Genomic DNA, 22,237 nt, shown 5'->3' with positions numbered 1-22,237 from the left:
TTTAAATGCTTTAAATATGAATTTGATATTTATAGACTAAATAAGACCTGATGCCTTGACGATCTTACTGCCTGGCTGGTCAGAGCAATGTATAGGCATTTAGATTTGCCACTCATGGCTAAGATTTTGTTGATTTTAGATCATGCTACAGTAGCAACAAAGAAACTAAATCTTTTTCTTCCTTTGACTTATTTAAGCCCATATTCACATCAGATTTTTATTCAAGTGCTGACTCTGGATATATTCATAGATCCTCTAATTTCAGCTGAAAAGTGATTCACTAACATCTTCAAGAACATGCCCTCAAAATTCAGCCTTCCAGAGCCTAGCCAAAGCCAGCTGGCAACTTTCTGATTTGACATTGACATAGCGTTTTTCATTTTTCTGAAAGCAAGTCTAACATTTGTGCGGCTTCAGCAACAATTGTAGTAGGGATGTAGTCTGGCTGGGATCTGTCCTGCTCCTACCGACTAATAGCAGTTCTTGTGAACATACCACTGACCTTCCATGATTATTGTGTGTTTTGCTGGATTGACATGACACTAGTAGCAGAACCCAGATTACTAAAGGAAGTGATAGACCCAGGACTATTTTAAAGCAAGCTGCCTCTAAAACCTGTGTTCAGATAGTCTTCATTTAGCAACTGTCTTGCCTTGGCAAATACTACTAGTAAATGGTAATAAGCAGGGCTTTTTTTCTCATAGAACGCTCAGAACGGCTTTCCAGCACCTTTTTTTTTTTTTTTTTTTTTGAAAAAAAAGCTCCCTCTAAAAGCCTATTGCAAGGCTAGGCAATCTTGGCCCTTTTTTATGACTCATGGACTTCAATTCCCAGAAATACTGAGCCAGCCATGCTGAGGGGAAAGGGAGAGGTTTCCAAGCTGAGCCATGCTGGCTCAGGAATTCTGGGAGTTGAAGTCCCTGAGTCATAAAAGAGCCAAGGTTGCCTACCCTGCACTAGAGGAGAACATTAAAATTATTTACAGGGTTACTTCTTTACGAACTAAACTTTTAGAATCTAAAACAGCTAATTCAAAAAAGCCAACAGGAAAGAACCTCACATTTTTCATCTGCTTCTGTCTTTTGGAAGGTAATTTTTAATTTTAATTTTAATTCCATTTATATCCCGCCCTTCTCCGAAGACTCAGGGCGGCTTACAAGCTTAGCAGTAGCCTTCATTCTATGTATATGCCTGCTTATTAGGGCTTTCATACACCCCCCAAGCGGCATTATTACAAGTTAGATAACAAAATAATCTATTTCCTATGTTAACATCTCTGCAATGAAATCAATAAAGGTAGCAGGAGAGAAATGAGAAACATTTTCTCAATGTAATATGTCTAATTTAGCTGATGCTAGAAAAAAATAGTATCTTTTGAAAACTTTTGAATCTAACCATCTATTACAACTAAACCACTTTAAATTGAACAATTCATGGAGAATGAAATATTCTTAATTTGGACTTTACTTTTACTGTTTGGACTGTTCTGTGTTTTGGAAAATAGATTATTTAGAATCTAGTTATGTTGCACTTCAGTCTTTAAATAATTAACCTAGTATATACATAACAATATATGATGTTTTCCATGGTGAGCTTAACATCAATAACAACATTTATTAAAAAGGCTAAACAGTCTCTAACTTTCAGCTCCCGGTGCCTTGCCTTTTTTAAACTGGGAAGTTGAAAAAAAGGCTAAAAAGAAGGCAATAGAGTGCTATCAAGGGAAATGTATAGATATAGCCAGCAGACGTTTAGGGAACCTTTACTTTTCATACACTGTTCAAATTTTGTTTTAATGCCATGGTGATAAACAATCAAATGTAGTCAGTCTTTTTTTTAATCCCAAAGCATCTGTTCGTTAAATGCAGTATAACAAAGTTTTGGATGATGGAAATATTTTATATCTAAGGATAGCTAATGATAACAGCTCTTAAATCTGTTATTTTGTTTTATTTTTGCACAAAAAATGTATAATTTTCATTTGCATTCATTTACAAATAGAATATGTTATTAAAATGTATTGGTGTTGAAATAATTAGTGCACACATATACCTAAAACCAGTTTATTGCATTTGGCAATTGTACTAAAAAAAATCTCATTGCCAACCAATATAATTCATTTAATTTGAAATCAAGTGAAAAATTGATTTAAATTATTTTATTAAAACAAATTAATGGCAATTCTTTTATAAGAAATTGCCTCAAACAAAATGAGTTTGACCTGCCTGCTCTAGATAGTTGAATGCTCCAAAATAAATTCTAGACCATGCCTGTACATGCAGCCTACCAAGCATCCTTGGACAGAGCACAGACTTTTTTTAAAAAAAAAGTAATAAAATCACCACCACTGCCCTGAAAGTCATGTTGCCTAGTGCCTCCATGGCTTACCATGACCACGAGCTCCAACACTGTAGATGCTCCTCTAATCACCAAATCATTGATTAGCCCACCAGCATTCCTTTGCAGACCACAAAGATTTTTAATTTATCAGTGTGGGCTTTTCCCTTCTACAAGTTGCACAGATCTCTTCTAGATTTTCTTCTTGCCTTTCCGAGTTAACTCCTTGGTCTGTCATTGAGCAAGAATTGACTTTGTAGGGAAGCATATTATCATTTGATGTATATTTAACATAAGTTCTACCTTTATTTACCAATTATATAATACTTGTATGCAATCCACCTGGCGAGGTTTGGGGCAACTTACAATATTTTTAAAATCATAAGATTAAAACATAAAAGCAGGTCTTTTTCTCGTAGAATGCTCAGAATGGCGTTCTGGCACCTTTTTTTGCACAAAAAAAGCTTTTGCACAAGCTATGTTACTCCCTTTATTGGCTTTCAAAAGCTTATTGGCTTGCGAAAGCTAATAGGAATTGCTGCTGAGCATGCCAAAAGACCTGGCCAGCAAACATTGCACCACTAAGTTGTCTGCAGCAAAGGCAAGTTGGCAAGAACTTTACATTCCTCCCTGCTGCCCAACTACACCATCTCAACTAGGTAAGTAAGAGAGGACAAGAAATGGGAGGTGGGTTCTGTGGAGTCCAGGTGCACTCCTTCCTTGTGCTCACCCGTGTCAGCCAGGCTGGTGGCCTACCTGGTGCTGGACTTGCGACACCGTCGCCTCGCCCTGCGCACCTAAGTGGCCACCCTGCATTGCCTGGTCCGTTCTGCCGCCTGCCCTGCGCAGCCCCACCATATAGAGCGGGCCCCACTGCTCCCACAGCACCAGCTGCGCTGGCCCCAGGGGGCAGCCCACCGCCAACACCCTTCGCACCTGTGACCGCAGCAGCGCCGTGCCCCCCCACCTCCTGCGCCCTCCAAGATGAGAGTTCCGGCACCTTTTTTTTTAGAAAAAAGCACTGGTAATAAGAAAAAACATTTTCTGACCCATGTGCCCAGTTACACCCACATTTCTATGCATGACAACATGGTGGAGTGTAACACTGTTGTGTCTGCATGAGAACTTTTAAGTGAAACAGCTACAACTAGCAATCTGCAGCATGTCACTCCCTCATGTAGTTTACTCAGCGACCATTTTACTGAAACTATGGTTGCTAAACAAGGATTATCTGTATACACTAATGCCCAATCAGTTACGCAAGGCCTCCAATGCCCTAAAAGACAACCTACCTTTTGGGGTAGCTATTGTCAGGCTTCCCTACTTGAGTTCCAGACAGAAAAGTTAATTGAAGGAACAAGAACTCAGGGAATCAGATTAGTTTATTAGAAGAAAAGTTATTAAAACTGCCAGCAAGTACCTTACTTTCAAAGGAAGCACCTGTAGGCAATTCATGGTGGTAAAACACTTCTTATTTCTTCCTGCTTTTTTGATACAAAAGATTGGAATCTTGTCTTATTACCAAAAACAGGTCACTCTGTGTCTTCACTGCTTAAATAATAGCTATATTTTTGTATTTAGAACTCTGCAGCAACAGAGCAAAGTATGTCAGTAATCTTTGCCTCTTCCTGACCTGGAGAAATCTACATCAAATCAGTTGTCTAAATGTGCTCTCACTCTCTTTGGGTAGCCAAGGTCTTGAGTACCCTTGCCTACATTCCTCTCATCTTCCATAATAACTTACTCAATTTGTATTTGCCTTTGCTCTGGTATGGAATTTTTTTGAACTTTTTTTAATATGATCCCCTTTTGCTGTCAGTCTTTTTCCACCAATGTATATAGTTGAACTGCTATTTATCCTTGAATCAGCAAACTCTTTCTTTCTTTGTTGAGCCTGTATGCTGTGATAAATGCTGGCAAATGAGCAGTGTACACATCCAGCACCCATAAATTAGGCTGAAAAATAAAGTTACAATATGTACAAAGTCCATCCATCAATAGTAGAAGTTTAAGGTTAAGTTTAAGTTTATTATATTTGTATACCGCCCTTCTCCCGAAGGACTCAGGGCGGTGAACAGGGCACATATAAAATACAAAGTACAAAAGTTAAAAGAGGAGTTTGGTCAACATCTGTCGGATAAAATCGCTCGGATTCGGACCGGTCTGGACTCCAACTGGGCAGAGTCCGACGATCAGGACACGGGCGGTCTTGTCGATGTTATCTGGGAGGAGTTTGATTCTGTGACCCCTGAGGAAGTGGACAGGATTATGGGGAGGTTGAGCTCCACCACATGTTTATTGGACCCGTGCCCTTCTTGGCTGGTCTATGCAGCTCGGGAGAGGACATGAGGCTGGTTCCAGGCAGTTATATCTGCTTCTTTGAGTGAGGGTAATTTCCCCACCGTCTTGAAGGAGGCGGTGGTGAGACCTCTCCTCAAGAAGCCTGCCCTGGACCCAGCTGTGTTGAATAACTTTCGTCCGGTCTCCAACCTTCGCTTCCTTGCGAAGGTTGTTGAGAGTGTGGTGGCGCATCAGCTCCCCCTGGTTCTGGATGAAGCGGATTATCTAGACCCGTCCCAATCGGGTTTCAGGCCCGGGTACAGCACGGAGATGGCATTGGTCGCTCTGGTGAATGATCTCTGGAGGGCCCGGGACAGAGGACATTCCTCTGTCCTTGTCCTATTAGACCTCTCGGTGGCTTTCGATACCATCGACCATGGTATCCTGCTGCGGCGTCTCAGGGGATTGGGAGTGGGAGGCACAGTTCTTCAGTGGTTCTCCTCCTATCTTCTGGGACGCCCGCAGTCGGTGTTGGCAGGGGGGCAGAGGTCGACCCCAAGGACTCTCGTTTGTGGAGTTCCTCAGGGGTCGGTCCTCTCACCTCTCCTGTTCAACATCTACATGAAACCACTGGGTGAGATCATTCGTGGTTTTGGAGATCATTCGTGGTTTTTTCTCTGTGGGCGCCCCGGACTTATGGAATCAGTTGCCGGTTGAGCTCCGGACGGCGCCTGACCTTCGCTCCTTCCGACGCGATCTGAAGACCTATTTATTTGAACAAGCCGGCCTGGCCTGATGGGGGATGTGTTGGGGTTTTTATTGCGGTTTTTTACACTATTATTTATTGTTTTAGCTCAGGCTTATATATTTTTATTTTTTTATTTTATTAAATTTGTATACCGCCCTTCTCCCGAAGGACTCAGGGCGGTGAACAGGGCATATATAAATAGAAAATACAAAAATTAAAATAGAATTAAACAATTGCCCAGATAAAAACAGTAACAGTATAAAAACCCATTAAAAACCCTAACCCACAGAGAAGGCCCTCCCCCTGGGGGCCACCAGACGACATTCTCTGACCGGTGGCACCCTGAGGAGGCGCTCTCTGTGGGAACGCACAGGGCGGAGGGAAGTTGACGCCGGCAGCAGGTGATCCCCGAGGTACTCCGGACCCATGCCATGTAGGGCCTTGAAAACCATTACCAAAACCTTGAATCTCACTCGGAAGACAACTGGTAGCCAATGCAGCTCGCGGAGCAGAGGTGTAACATGGGAGTATCAGGAGACTCCCAAGACAACTCTCGCAGCTGCATTCTGTACCAGTTGGAGCCTCCAAGTGGTCTTCAAGGGCAGCCCCATGTAGAGAGCGTTGCAGTAGTCCAGACGAGAGGTCACGAGCGCATGAGTGACCGTACACAGGGCATCCCGGTCTAGATAGGGCTGCAACTGGCGCACCAGGCGAACCTGGGCGAAGGCCCCCCTAGTCACCGCCACTATATGGTCTTCCAAAGTAAGCCACGAATCTAGGAGGACTCCCAAGTTGCGAGCCCTATCTACGGGGGGTAATAGCTCACCCCCCATGGAAAGAGGTGGAATATTCTGAATATCCCGGGATGCCGGTATGCACAGCCACTCAGTCTTGTCGGGGTTGAGTTGAAGTCTGTTCCTCCCCATCCAGACCCGAACTGCTTCCAGGCAACGGGACATCACGTCGAGGGTATCACTGGGGTGGTTTCGGGTCAAAATGAAAAGCTGGGTATCATCGGCATACTGATGATACCCAACTCCAAAACCACAAATGATCTCACCCAGCGGTTTCATGTAGATGTTGAACAGGAGAGGCGAGAGGACTGACCCCTGAGGAACTCCACAAACGAGAGTCCTTGGGGTCGACCTCTGCCCCCCTGCCAACACCGACTGCGAACGTCCCAGGAGATAGGAGGAGAACCACTGAAAAACTGTGCCTCCCACTCCCAATCCCCTGAGACTCCGCAGCAGGATACCATGGTCGATGGTATCGAAAACCGCTGAGAGGTCTAATAGGACTAGGACAGAGGAATATCCCCTGTCCCGGGCCCTCCAGAGATCATTCACCAGAGCGACCAATGCCGTCTCCGTGCTGTACCCGGGCCTGAAACTCCGTGCTGTACCCGGGCCTGAAACTTCAATTACATTAGTCAGGTTTATCCCTGACTAGATCAATGAAGGCTTCTGTGCAGTACCGAAGAACAAAATATTTATATATCCTAAAATCAGAAGGCAAAAGCTTCATACTTGAGAAAAGAAAACAAGAAATTTTAGAGGTTATAAAAGTTGCAAAAATTACCATACTACTAAAACCAATATAGATAGTCCTTGACTTACGACCACAATTGAGCCCAAAATTCCCATTGCTAAGCAAGAAGGTAAGTGAGTTTTTATTTTATTTTAATCCCATTTATATCCCGCCCTTCTCCGAAGACTCAGGGCGGCTTACAATCTAAGCACAAATCAAATGTGCTTAGCAATAGCCTTCATTCTATGTATATGCCTGCTTATTAGGGCGTTTTGCCCCACTTTATAACCTTTCTTGCCACAGTTGTTAAGTGATTCATTTGGTCGTAAAGCAAATCTGGATTTCCCCCATTGCTTGTTGGAAGCTGACTAGGAAGGTGATCACATGACACCAGGACAATAAGCTGTCATAAATGCATGCCAGTTTCCAAGCATCCAAACTTTGATTACATGTCCATGGGAATGCTGCAACAGTCATAAGTATGAAAACCAGTCATAAGTCCCTTTTTTCAGTGCCATTGTAAGTTCAAATGGTCATTAAATGAATTATTGTAAGTTGAGGATTACCTGTATAGCTCTACATTAGGAGGGTGAAACTTCCATCAGTATGAAAGTATTATTAGGCTTTGCACATGTCAAAAACCACACAGCACAAATGACCAGAACTTTGTGCATTTGGTCAATACATGAGGATCTTAAATGGAGGATGAAGTAGTTATCTTATTTAACTCTAACCCATTCTTCCTTTATACTTTGTCCATTTTTTAATATGCAAACAAGTTGTTCAGGGAACAACAAAAGGAATGTTGGCAGATCATAATTATGCACTGCAACCTTAATATATGATGATGAGTGGAGAGTTGCTCTTTTTAAATATAATGTTCAAACATTTATAGGCTACCTGACTCAAAGTAATTCTATATTAGCTGCTGTAATCTTTCGTTTATTGTGTATATCTGAGTCCTCCCATTGAATAGAAGAGGGTAACCAATGCATCTGTGGTGCACTGGGAGACTATTTCTTTCCTTAAAATTGAAATTAGCAGTATGCCAGTGTCTCTAAGCTGGAAGTTTGGAAATAGGGCAAAATGCTGGTGCCAAGAAGAGCATGTTACAGACTGTGTGACTATAGCTTTCTTTGTTTCCTCTTGTTGTTTCTTCCTAATCCATTTCTGCTATGGGGATTTAGGTCCCTGGAAAATATTCAAGCCACAGCAGGACAAAATCTCCAGCAGGATTTGAGCCCTGAAAGATTCTTCTGTTTCTTGGGGCCAAGCTGATTGGCTCATAAGTGTCCTTAGGTAATTGCTTCCATCAGTAAGACAATGTTCATATAAATATCCAGCACAAATCCCTTACTTCGGTGCTCCGTCTTTGGCTCAGGAAAATCCCTATCCTTTTCTGAGGAGAAAATGTCCAGTCAGTAAGTATCCACTAGGATAGTCTATGAATGGAAGCAGGAGGGACAACCTATGTGTTGTCAAGCATTGTGCTAAGAATCTGAGGGACTTTATGGAAGAAAACAAGTAAAAATCCTATTGATGGTGAGAACCTCAATATTCAGAAGCAGTTATTTCTGTACTTTTAACTATTGAAGTTGAATCTATTGTATAAAAGTCTGTTGAATTAAACTTCCATTTAATAATAAAATCATACTTCAGTTGCTCTTAGATGTAACAGATTTTTTCTCTCCTTTGAAGAGCAGAACCACATATCAGGCTTCATTTATTAATCTTTCTGGTTGTCTGACTTATGGAGAGCAGTTGCTATTCAAAATTATATATATATACAGAGCTTCACTAGGCAAGCATAGCTGAAAACCTGGTTTTCCGGGAGGTAGCCAAAGGGCTTAGGATTTGACTATGGAAATTAATGCTACTGAAGGGTTCAGGTGTATGCAATATTGCAGGAATAGAGAAATAGTTGACACATGTAAGGGTACAGTTTCATCTGCTGAAGGAATATTATATTGTTAGACTATTTTATCTGCTGATGAAAATATCCCTTGGTTTCACAGCAGGTAATTAGAGACACAACAACTATGCTAAAACAAAAGACTTTCCAAATCTCTTCTTTCATCCAATAATTGGGAATACTAGTAAAGAAAATGCTAAATCAATCACCTTTGGCTTTCTGAACACCTTGCAGATTTGAGCATCCAGCTGGTGGATACAAGAAGCTCTTTGAGACTGCAGAAGAACTGTCTTCACCAATAACTGCACATGTTACAGGTTTGTGCCTTGAAAGTGAAGGACAGTCACTCTTGGTTAGTACATAGATAGGAGTCCAGTGTTACAGCCTAGCCTGGGAAAAAGAAATGGGAAATCATTATTGAACAATCGTCAAGAAAACTGTATGGATGTGCCGATGTAGTCCCCATACATTGAGCTCACCCTTGGTGGAACTTCACCTTTCTACAGCTTCTGCAGCTTTCTTTTGCCTTCATGAAAATGAAACCATTTCAAGATGTGGATAACTAAAATGAATAGGTAGAATTTACTGTAGAAAACCAAGCCCAATTCACATAATGAAAAGCAGGTAGATTTGTATTTTCTAGGTGTTTAGAATTCCCATTGCTACAGTACCCTGGTCACTGGCCATGCTGGTTGGATCTGATGGGATCTGATGGGATCTGAAGTCCAAAATTTCAGGATGACATGAGGTTGAGCACACAACACTAAACTATAATGTGCTTTTTTCTCCTTTTGCTGATATCTGAATAGAATATTACAGGACATAAGGACTGGTGTGAAAACAATGGTTTCACGCTATATTAAGTGATAATGCAACCCTGCTAAACTGGGGATCATTTGAGGGAATGAAAGTGGATACACCTAAACTACATTCTATTTGCAAAATTAATTTGTTTAATTACAGTAGATGTAAGGTTGAATTTCTGACTCTATTTCCACAAATGAACTTGGTTTATACTTTGTTCTAACAATAGTTTCTGCAGCAATTCAAACTGAAATCCTTGTGTATCAGTTGGCTACAGTCATAATTAAACTAACAAGCAATAGGTACCGACAAAAAAGGACTAATGTTAGAAAGCATTGAATTGCAGATGGCATCAGGTTTCCTATGTCATCCAAGACCAAAACTTACACATCTTAATATCCACACTCCTATAAGTGAATATTTAGGTCGAGAGCTTTTCTAAACGCTTGCAGTGTGACAGTATGGTATAAAGATGTATGCCAAGGAATGTCTTATTTGTTTCAGACATCCCAGCTGTTCTCACAGGTCCTTTGAGAATAGGACTGTAGTTGCTAATCTTGCTAATGTTGAAAAAGCACACAAGCATTTTAGAATATGAGCTGCAAGTGATTTTTACATCTTAAGGGAAAGTTTAGAGGTGAAGGAATGGTTTGGCAGTTATACAGGTAGTCCTTGACTTATGAGCACAATTGACCCCCGAATTTCTGTTGCTAAGCAAGACAGTTATTAAGTGAGTTGCTCCCCATTTAGAATCTTTTTATGCCAGTTGTTAAGTGAGTCATGCAGTCATTAAGCGAATCATGAAGTTGTTAACCAAATCTGGCTTCCCTCATTGACTTTGCTTGTTGGAAACCAGCTGGGAAGGTTACAAATGGCTATCACATGACACCCCCCCGGGGACAATGCAACTGTCATAAATCCAAGTGCTTGAATTTTGATCACGTGATTGTAGGGATGCTGCAACAGGCATAATTGTGAAAAACAGTCATAACTCACATTTTTCAGGGCTGTTGTAACTTCAAACAGTCACTAAATGAATGGTTGTAAGTCAAGAACTACCTGTATAATCTGTGCAAGATTGCCCAAACGTTTTCTTGGTATGGTCTTCCCTTCACTGGTTGTATGCAACCAGGGGCTGAGTAGCAATCTGTTGGCAGTACTTAAATTAAATCTCATGTATTAGGTAGGATTTGTGGCCTAATTTGTCCCTTCTCATTCTCTGATAGTATAAAAGCAGCTCCATGCAGAGCATAGTACAGTGGTCCTGTCTGAATGCCAGTAATACCCAAAGCAACGTAACAATCTCCCACAAACCAGTTAATACCCAGTTCCAAGAAAACACCTAACTGTGCTTTAAGAATAGTTTATACCCATCTCAAACCTGCTGTAACATTCTATTCTTACTATAAACCGCCATCCACTGTCTAAAATAGTGGCCCCCAACCTTTGGAGCACCAGGGACCAGTTGCATGGAGAGAGGTTTTTCTGTGGACTGGTGGGGGAGTGGTTTCACGTGCTGCCTGCATCCTGCAGATGGGGCTTCGCTTGTTTGCACAGTTTGGTTTATGGCATGCCGCAGCCTGGTGACAGTCCACAGACCGGGGATTGGGGACCTCTGGTCTAAAATATGTTTCAAAAAGATGTAAAATGGAGGCCTGTGGCAGGCAGATGGCCAGGCCAATAGCCAGCCTTGCAATCCCAGAGGTGGTCAATCCTGCATTTCCAGCTACCATGACCAATGCTGAGAGATGCTGGAAATTCAGTGCTGTACAGCTTAGCTATTTGACTAAGAATGAAAACTGAAGCCAACACAACTCAGGAGCCTCAAGCCTGTAGTAATATATATAATAGGTATATTTAGTTCAGAGAGTGAAAACTCAGGAGAACCTTCATTTTTCAATTTTTTAGTAAACATTTTTCGCTCTGTTTTCAACAGGCAAGATTCCAATTTGGCTGAAAGGCAGTCTGCTCAGATGTGGGCCTGGTTTATTTGAAGTTGGATCAGAACCGTTTTATCATTTGTTTGATGGTCAAGCACTTCTTCACAAGTTTGACTTCAAAGAAGGCCATGTCACTTATTACAGGAGGTAAGTTATGCTGCCTGCCTGCTTTCTCCATCCTGCAGTCCAGATGCTTGGCAACTGGCATGTATTTATGACAACTGCAATGTCCCGGGGTCATGAGATCTAACTTTTGCAATGTTCTGACAAGCAAAGTCAATGGGGAAGCCAGATTCATTTAACAGCCGTATTACTAAATTAACAACTGCAGTGATTTACTTAACAACTGTGGCAAGAAAGGTAGTAAAATGGGGAAAACTCAACAAATGTCTCGCTTAGCAACATAAATTTTCGGCTCGATTGTAGTTGTAAGTCAAGGACTACCTCTATATAGACTTTATTTCTCCCACCCTGATAAATTCTATTGGGGGAACAAGAGTAGGAACAAACACAAATAAACAATAGTAGTATTCTTTTAAATACGACCTTAAGCTTCCAAGGGATTACAGATTATGACATAAACTCTAAATTGTCACAATACAATTGGTACTGAATTAGCATTGCATACTATACTATTTAATACTTCTATGCTACCAGATCTATATCTAGGGGGGAGGCCAGTGGAAATTCAATTCCCCCTAATTTTTCTCTGTCTTTTAGAGTTGCTTTTAAGAATAAAACTTTAACCTGCTTTTATACCTTCCCCAATTTTTAAGCTCCCTATAGACCTGCATTCTTCCGATACAAAATCCGCATTAGTTAAAGCCTCTGAATGATCTTTTGAAACAGCATTATGGAAGTTTAGTTTGGTTGTGACCGTAACATGACTACTTTCTTTAAGCCAGTATTTCCTTGCAGAACTCTGCATGTTTGCTTCCTTGAAGCATTTGCTCTTTCAACCTGAATACCTGCAAGAGGAAAGCATGTCTCATGCAGAAGTCAGTGGGACTTCTCTATTGCAAGTATTCCCATATTCAGTCTAAAGAAAGAAGGGCAGTTGTCTCCTGAATGGATCCAGTATTTTCGTCCAGATTAAGTCTCTATTTGTTTGCCTTCATCAATTCCAAAAGTCCTTCCTAGAACAGTGCAACACTTTCTCCAAGGTTATTGGGAGGGAATAAAAGAATTGTGTGTCATCCACATATACGTAATTAGATGTTGGATGGAGTGTGTTACTAGCCTCATTTATGAACCTGGGATTTTGTTTCATCCCAAACATGGCTCTGGAACATATTAATAGAAATGAGAAATAAGCCAGTAAGATGTAAGTAGAATGGAGCATAATACATAATCTTGCCTTATTTCTTCATAGGTTTATTCGGACTGATGCCTATGTAAGAGCAATGACTGAAAAGAGAATAGTAATCACAGAATTTGGAACATATGCATACCCAGATCCATGTAAAAATATTTTTTCCAGGTGAAAAAAGTAAAGGTATAATTATGGAAAGTTTAAAACATATTTTTTGTATTATGCAGCAATCTGGAAATAATCTACTTTCTTTGTGGTTGTGTCTGGCAGATTTTTTTCATACTTCCAAGGTGTGGAGATCACTGACAATGCCCTGGTGAATGTGTATCCTGTGGGAGAAGATTTTTATGCCTGTACTGAGACAAACTTCCTAACAAAAATCAACACAGAAAATCTGGAAACAATTAAAAAGGTCTTTTTAAAAGATTAAAGACAGAGACAAGTGAAAACTGGAAATGAGTATTGATGGCACACATAATATATCACTTACAGAATATCTAAAATGGGGACAGTAATTGAAGAAGTATTTATAGAGCATTTTATTGAAATACAGTCTTCTACAGATATATATATATATATATATATATATATATATATATATATATATATATATATATATATATATATTATTTAAAACTTTGGACAAAGTGTTAATGCTCTGACATTCCTTCTTGTCTACATCATTTTTGTATTTTATACACATATATACATTTTATGTACATATGATTTATATACAATTATACAATATTCGATCTTATCAACCATCTTATTCTAATAATGTGTGAAATCAGCATCCTGTATATATTTTGTCTGCCGATTAAAATCTCACGCAATTCTCATTTACTACAAGAAATTATCAGAAAGCACTATTAAAAATAAAAATAAGATCAATGACTATTTAGAATTAGAATTAGACCCACATAAGATTTTGTAACTTAAGAATCAATGTGATTTGCTTAACAATGGAAGAAGTGCTGTTGTAATTCCAGAGCAGTTATGTGATTTTTTTTCCCTTGGTGACAATAGTTCAGCAATGGAATTGTAGGTCCCATTTGTAGTCAGTGAGAGGGATATATATCTATTTCAACTGAATGCTATCTGCTGGATGCACGTGAATGCAATTACCTCCCTGCAATAATCAAAATTATTCAACTGGTTAATCAGATTTATAATTCTGTTATTCCAATGATCATGTGTATCTATCCTATCAAACCCAAATAAAGTCTGGAATAGTATAGGATCTCCTGCCATGGGCAAGGGCGTTGGACTAGAAGACCTCTAAGATCCCTTCCAATCCTATTATTATAATACATTGTATGTTCTGTGAATATTGTTTGCTTACATTTTGAAATAGTTCTGAGCTAGAGAATTATAGTCTTCTCTAAATTCATGAAACTGCACCTGTAGTTGTTCAGAAACTCATTTCCACTGCTATTCCATGAAGTATCTACAGATATTTCTGAGCTCAACAAGAGGTCAGATTTGTAACAAGAACAAAAAAAGTTAAGATTCCTGTTAAGCTGCCTTCTAGGATATCTGTTTTCTACTCCCACCAAATTAATCGGTCTACTGTATATGCTTTATTTAAAAATCACAAAATACTGATTTTGAAGGATAAGCAAATTAGCAGGTCTATTTTATTTAAAGTCATAAAGTACATTCTTCAACACAATGTAATGTGCTTATAATGAATGCATTTTGTTGGCAACAAACGTATGGATTTCCCTGAAATTACCTTTCTATTATGTTCTTCAGGTGGATATCAGCCAATATATTTCAGTCAATGGGGTCACAGCACACCCCCACATTGAAAATGATGGAACAGTTTATAATATCGGCAACTGCTTCGGAAAGAATTTGTCTTTTGCCTACAATATTGTAAGGATACCTCCCCTCCAAGCAGGTCTGTTCGCTTTCAAATAGCAGCTGCTAAAATCAGAAAGTTTCTCCCTTCCAATACAGATGAAACCAATGCGATGTAGATTTGTATGGCTAAAACTATAGAAGACTTTTACTTCTGAAAAAAAATATCAGTGAGCCTTTTCTTAAATGTTCAGAGAACGAAGACTTTTATCTGAATTCCGAATGCTTGTTTATTCACTAGAATCGTCTGTTTTCTTTTCTCTTTTTTGTATGATTTTTCATTAATTAGTCTATACAACTAAACACAGGTAAATGAATTGATCCTTATATTGCCACCTCCTTGTCTCTCTCAGATAAGAAAGATCCAATGACAAAATGCGAAGTGGTGGTTCAGTTTCCCTGTAGTGACAGATTCAAGCCATCTTATGTGCACAGGTAAAAAAAAAGGCATCTCCTCAAAAAGATGTATTTAAATACCTTCGGCATAGCTTTATAAAATATTTATTTCTTTTATTTATCATTTTATTTATTTAAATTTTAAAACCACTTAATAGACAAAACTGTCTGGGGGGAGGGGGATTTACAATAAACACCCTAAAAAAATACAATTTAAGTTAAAACATATAATCAAAATCAAATGCATATAAAGTACTCCACACAAAATGGGTAGGAGCAAGACAAAACAAAACAATATGCATTAAAACACAATTTTGAAATACAAAATAAAGTTAAAACGCCACATAAATACCCTGGGAAAATAGAAAGGTCTTTACCTGGCACTGACATGATGGCAGTGTGGAGGAAGACTTCATGAGATGAGCTTAAAATCCAGGGAAGCGCATGAGGGAGAAGATGCTCCTTGAGGTAACCTGATCCTAAGTTGTTTAAGGCAGAGGTCCCCAACCCCCCTGGACCGTGGACCGGAAGCAGTCCGCGGCATGTCAGAAACCAGGCCATGCAAACAAGCAAAGCCCCATCCACAGGATGCAGGCAGCACGAGAAAACACAACCCTCCCAGTCCACAGAAAAAAACCTCTCTCCACGGAACCAGTCCCTGGTGCCCAAAAGGCTGGAGGCCACTGGTTGAAGGCTTCAAAGTTCAAAGCCAGCACTTTGAATTTGACCCAGAAATGAACCAGCAGTCATTGTATATGGTAAAGTACTGGCCTAAAATAATTGAATTGGCCAGTTCTATTGATCTGTCTAGCTGCACTAATCTGAACCCATGGAAGTTTGCAGACCATTTTCAAAGAGAGCCCCATGTACAATTTTTTGCAATAATCCAACCTGGAAATTACCAGAGCATGGGTAATGGCTGCACAGCTCTCTTTTTCCAGGTAGGTTTCAGTTTTTAAATCAGCTGAAAATGATGAAAGGCAGTCTCCATCACTGAAGCTACCTGGACTTCTAGTGACAATGATGAATCTAGGTTCTGCCCCTCCCCACCCCAGCTATGAACCTGCTCCTTTGAGATAAGTGAAGACCCCTCCAGCACTGGCAGAACATCGCCCAGCTACACAGACACACTACCCCTGCAGACTTTATGAAAAAAAATCCAGATTTAATGACAGCTATTTCTAGCCAAGCATTCTTCTCATATGTATCAGTGTTTATTGAACTCAAATTTGACATTGATAGATTTAGCCTAACAAGTAGCAAAGAAGAAACTATTGGCATATACATTGAAAAATGTATAGCTAAATTTTGAATCTCATGTACATACGCAAAATGCTATGCCGTCTCATATACAATCATCGTCTTTCCTAACAGTTTTGGACTAACTCCAAATTACATCGTGTTTGTAGAAACTCCAGTGAAAATTAATTTGTTCAAGTTTCTTTCTTCCTGGAGTCTTTGGGGAACCAACTACATGGACTGTTTTGAGTCAAATGAAAAGATGGGGGTAAGTATTTTTGAATTAGTCCCTTTGCTATGCTGTCTTGTCTATCTGTCTCTATGTGTATGTGTATATGTATGTGTATGTGTATACACACACACACAGGCACACATGCATGTATATGTACATATACACATATGCACAATGACATAAGAATATAGTTTTATTATTTAACAAGGTTTAATAATATTTTAAAGGTATGGATGCATGTTGCTGACAAGAAAAAAGGGGAGTACCTCAACATCAAATACAGAACTTCACCTTTTAATCTGTTCCATCATATTAATACTTATGAGGATAATGGATTTCTTGTTGTGGATTTATGTACATGGAAAGGGTAGGTATTGAAAAATGTATGTATACAGAAAACCATACAATTTTAAAGCAATCTTCAGAGCCAAGTTACTGGAGTCCAGGTGCCAGAATCTTCTAGCAAAGGCTGAGGATATATTTGAAGAATGTTAGTTCAGAAGACTGGCTTTTGAATAAATTCTATATACGGTACTCATTTGTTTTCAATTATCCTTTCTTCATGTATTTGCAGCAAAACAGATAGCTTTCAGGGATTATCACATTAGTTTGTTATTCTGTTCAAATGAGTAAACAATAGCACAATAAAGTCAAGAGGTAATTAGTGGCACACATTAAAAATAGAGGAAGAAAGCAAAGGAAGCACACAAATACAGGACTACTGTCAGTCTGCCTTTGTCAACTATAGGAAGGAAGTCTGACTGAACAGAAGCTAAAATTTATTCTTAATAGTACAAGTGAAATTTGCTAAAGGTCAGTTTATCTTTTTAAGGGTAAGAAACAAAGTAGGCTGTGTGTCAGCATACACAGAATAATGCTGTGATGACAAAGAATTTAAGAAATATATGTGACTTTTCATGAGATACCTCAGGATACTGAAAAGGTCTCCGATTTGGCTAGTACTAATTGTTTTATTTTCTTGTGGTTACTTTTTTGTTTTATTTACTTATATGCCACACTTATTTTTGCAAATAACTCAAGGAGACAAACATATCCAGCACACTTTCCCCTTGTTGGGGAAATACCCCACAAGAACAATCCTGTGAGGTGACTCAGCTGAAAGTGAGTCGCCCAAGCTCACCAGCTGGCTTTCATGGCTAAGGTGGGACTTAAACTCAACAGTCTCCCACTTTCTAGCCTGGTGCCTTAACTACTAGACCAAACTGGCTCTCTGTTTTCTTTATATCTATACTTGATTTGGATGCTATTAACTGGAAAAATATAAATTTACATAGTGATCATTTTTGGCACATGCATTTCATTGACCCAGAAATTATTATTGTCATAGTCAAATAGGTAACTGTTAGGTTAGATCCCATGACCTGTTCATTGAGAAGCTAATGCCTTTTATTCCTCTATAGATATGAATTTGTTTACAATTACTTATACTTAGCCAATTTACGAGAAAACTGGGAAGAAGTGAAGAAAAATGCACAAAAAGCTCCTCAACCTGAAGTTCGACGGTATGTCCTTCCCTTAAATATTGAGAAGGTAAGAATTAAATATTATATATTGGAATGAAAACCAATATTTTGCACATGTAATGTGTACAGATATCCGCTAGCAAGGACTTCGTAAAGAATGCACATTGGGCTGGTTGGAGGTGAGATAATGTTCAAATGTTCTTTGCAATATTATTTTCAAGCGCAATATTTTGTATTTTCCCAACGGACAAGAGGCACTTACATACAGGGGGAAAAAGATGTTTTGGGAGAACACTTTTGAATTAGCATTTCAGTTTCCCCTCCTAAAACCAAGATTTTTTTTAAAAAAAATTGAGATCTGTCTTTTACTTATATTATTGGAAGAATACGTGGAATATTGAAAAATGGGGTACAGTATAGAATGCATGTTTCTTCTTACTTTCTTTTTGTGGGGGGATGTTTTAGGCTGATACAGGAAAAAATCTAATCACATTACCTAACACAACAGCAACAGCAATTCTGCACAGTGATGATACCATCTGGCTGGATCCAGAAGTTATTTTTTCAGGGCCACGACAAGGTAAGACTAAGCTCAGGGAAAAGCAAAAAAGACAATCCTAGCAAATACAAGAAACCAATTAAAAGTGTTTGTTTTGCTTTATAGCTTTTGAATTTCCACAAATAAACTATGCAAAATATGCCGGGAAACCTTATACATATGCATATGGTCTTGGACTGAATCATTTTGTTCCAGACAGAGTAAGTATTACATATTAATAGATTTGTTTTTGCAAACAGGCTAAGAAAAGTCCAAGTCCAAATTCTTTTATGTGGCTCATAGGAATATACAAGATAGCAAAATTAGGTGCATCATCTTAAGACTGCTTTTTTTTGCTATTCAGGTTATTACTGCATTTGCTTTTAAGTCTATTTCTAATTTAACACAAAAAAATATCATTGTTGGAGAGAGGGAATGCTCCGTTTTCCTAGGGTGCTAAGGGAGTCATATATAGCTTGAAAAGCCAACTCTGGATGCCAATATTTATTATAGGAAAAAACATACCAAGTATGAAATCCATAGATAGCAACTATACAACAAACTTTTCTTCCAGGTCACAGTATACTGGCAGCAGTCACAGCTACCACAATGCGAAGGGGTTGAGTTTCTCATAAAGCTTTGCTCTTAATAGATTTCCATTCAAACAGATCACAGCATTGCTCATCCTAGCTCAGCCTGCTCCTGTGCTCAAACTATCAAGAAAATACAATGTACTTACCCAAATGAACAGATGCAAATGTTTCATACAGTGAGGGGGAAAAATATTTGAACTCCTGTTGATTTTGTACATTTGCCCACTGACAAAGAAATGATCAGTCTATATTGTTTTTATATTTTATTAATTTTTTAACATGGTCACCTTAATATTCAGTAAACAGTGTGTTGTCTGGGTTTACATTTAAAAATCATTCGCTAACAATTGGTTTACATGATCTATAATCCGCATAATAGCTTTACTTGATTTCCTCTTCTTCCCATAATGCTCTCTTAAGTTAGTACAATTCTTGTTTTGATAACAATTGAATATAATTTTTCTTCTAATATTTCTGCAAATAATAATCACATCAATATAATATTTCTTTTCTATCTAGTCGTTCTGGTTGCCTCATCATAGATCCCGTTTACAGTTCTTGTTTACATTTGTTTTTCCCACAATATTCAAGACGTTCTTACTGGTTAAGATTTTTTCAAAGTTAATTACATTTAGATATTTGATTCTATTTTTTTCTCATGTAAACCATCCCATAACATTTACCTTACTTAAGGAATAAGTAAGACTAAAAAAAGAGAAAAAAAGAACAAGAGAAAGGAGGGATAAAAAGATAGTACACTACTGAAAGTCCAGGTTCCCCCTAAGCTAATACATATTTCCAAAATTTTTCCATTCTTTTTACCACAACTAAGAATATATTTCATCTTTAAATATTCCATTTAATAAATCTAGCCATCTGGTCTTTTAACTCTTATTCAAAACACTTTTTTTCCAATCCATTGTAATTTTCTTAAAATCAATCACATTTAAATAACTAAAATATGTCCTTATATATAAGCCATTCTAACTCTTTTATATTACACATATAAAAAATAAGAGAAGAAAAGAGAAGAGAGAGAGAGAGTACTGTTATTTGAGGGATTCCTCCCTCTTAAAGTAAAATTCATATCCAAAATCTTTCTATGACTTTGACCATATTCAAACAGGTGTTTCTTTTTTAAATATTCTCTCTGATAAGTCCCATCATCTATTTTCTTAATTTTCACTTTGACCTTCTTCTTTTGCCCAATAACTTTAATCAATATATTCTGCTGAATCAAAGTCTTTCCATATTGTGTCACTGTAGATATAAAAAATGTCAAGTACAATATCTTTGTAAGAGGCATTTGCTCTTTCATGTTTGTAGAAAATCTTGTCATAGTCATCTTGCCATGGCCATCTCACTGTAGATCGCCATCTTGCCATAACCAACTCGCCATGGCCAACTTGCCACAAGACAACTCACCGCAGGATGACTCACCACAGGATAATCCACCTGGGATATCTCAATGCAATAAATATTATCTGCCAGGAATGGGACAACTTGCCACAGCCAACTCAGTGTGGCCAACTCACTGCAGCTGACTCGCCAAAGTCAACCTGCCACAGCCAACTTGCTATGGCCAACTCACTGTGGGATAACTCACTGCGGGATAATTTAACAATTCTATTTAATTATTTAAAATAAATTTAAAAATTTAATTTTTACCATACCAGTCATTCTGTCCTTCATTTTGCATCCTTTAATGATTCTTTTTCATCATTTCTTTGATATTAGTGTAACTTTTTTCTTGCAACGAATTGTCCTACGGCGAGTTGGCTATGGGGAGTTGGTTGCAGTGAGTTGGCTGTGGCAACTTGTCATAGACCCATATTATCTGCCACTGTTTCTTTGACATTATTTCCATTGACAAAAATGGAAAATAATGAATTGATGTTCAAAACACTCAAAATTGCCATTTTAAGATTGGAAGGTTTAGGAGTCAGAAGGTTTTGCACATCCTAATAGTGACGCCTTTGACTGCTTTACCAGCCTTTTTAGAAAAATGCATTTTTAAAAAATAAAAATCTTTATCTTTTTTCAGCTTTGCAAAATGAATGTTAAAACTAGAGAGACATGGGTATGGCAAGAACCAGATGCATATCCCTCTGAACCAATCTTTGTTTCTCACCCTGAAGCTATAGAAGAGGATGATGGTAACGTTATGACATTTTGATTAAAGTTTAGAAAAAGCTTTTATCCAAATTTGGCTCTATACACATGAAAAGGACTTAATAAATAAACTTAATTTATGCCCACTAAATATTCCCTGGGTGAATAAGGGAAAATTAATATGTTCCTGAGTTACTGTATTTTTCAAATCTACTATCTGTGCTAAAGTTTTTGTGCTTCTTTGTTTACGTAATTTGCATTTATTTTGATACAGGTATTATCCTGAGCATAGTCATCAGTCCTGGATGTGAACCAAAGCCTGCCTACCTTTTGATCTTGAATGCAAAGAATATGAGTGAGGTTGCCAGGGCACAAGTGGACATAAATATCCCAGTTACTTTCCATGGACTCTTCAAAAGAGCATGATGTCTGTCTTGAATACACCTCAGTCTTTCTTTTTAATGTAATGTGCAAAATAACATAAAGCATTCTTCTAATTACCTGCCAGTGATTTGCAAAAGTAGTTTAACATTAACAACTTCCTGTGCTGAGGCCCAATTTAAATATTTTAATACTTAAAGAAGTATCCATTCTTAAGACTGTTTCCACGACTGTAATGTACCATAAATAACGATAATTAAAAGCTCTTAGTACTGTAGATGTTGATGAACAGTATCAGCATAATAATCTCAGCAAACCTCAGACAAACATTTACAATTTAAAACTGTTAAAATTGTTCGGCAATGGAACATAGGTGAAACACAAGAAATAACCTTTAATTCTGGCAGATTAAGTAGTGAACAATGAGAAATAAGTATTTAGCAAATTATTAGTTTGGAAACTTTAGATTTCTCCTTATATTTTAATATTTGAACATAAATTATTTTAAAAAATTAAAATGAAATAATTTTAATCTTTGC

General features: G+C 38.3%; 1 protein-coding gene across 1 annotated transcript; it reads left to right on the top strand.

The window, feature by feature from the left end:
* Nucleotides 1-9,107: 9,107 nt before the first annotated feature.
* Nucleotides 9,108-21,743, top strand: RPE65 (retinoid isomerohydrolase RPE65; the record flags this gene model as incomplete). Its single annotated transcript, XM_081323969.1, has 12 exons — nt 9,108-9,121; nt 12,921-13,028; nt 13,131-13,272; nt 14,616-14,763; nt 15,077-15,158; nt 16,494-16,626; nt 16,818-16,957; nt 18,012-18,141; nt 18,540-18,654; nt 18,739-18,833; nt 21,250-21,361; nt 21,592-21,743. Exons 2-12 carry the CDS (start codon nt 12,952-12,954, stop codon nt 21,741-21,743), a joined length of 1,326 nt encoding a protein of 441 aa, XP_081180095.1. The 5' UTR covers nt 9,108-9,121; nt 12,921-12,951.
* Nucleotides 21,744-22,237: the final 494 nt, after the last annotated feature.

The sequence above is a fragment of the Vipera berus genome, assembly GCF_964194415.1.
Source record: "Vipera berus genome assembly, chromosome: 3".
NCBI lineage: Eukaryota > Metazoa > Chordata > Lepidosauria > Squamata > Viperidae > Vipera > Vipera berus.
The sequence above is the reverse complement of the archived record's forward strand: the minus strand, read 5'-3'. Positions and strand labels throughout refer to the sequence as shown.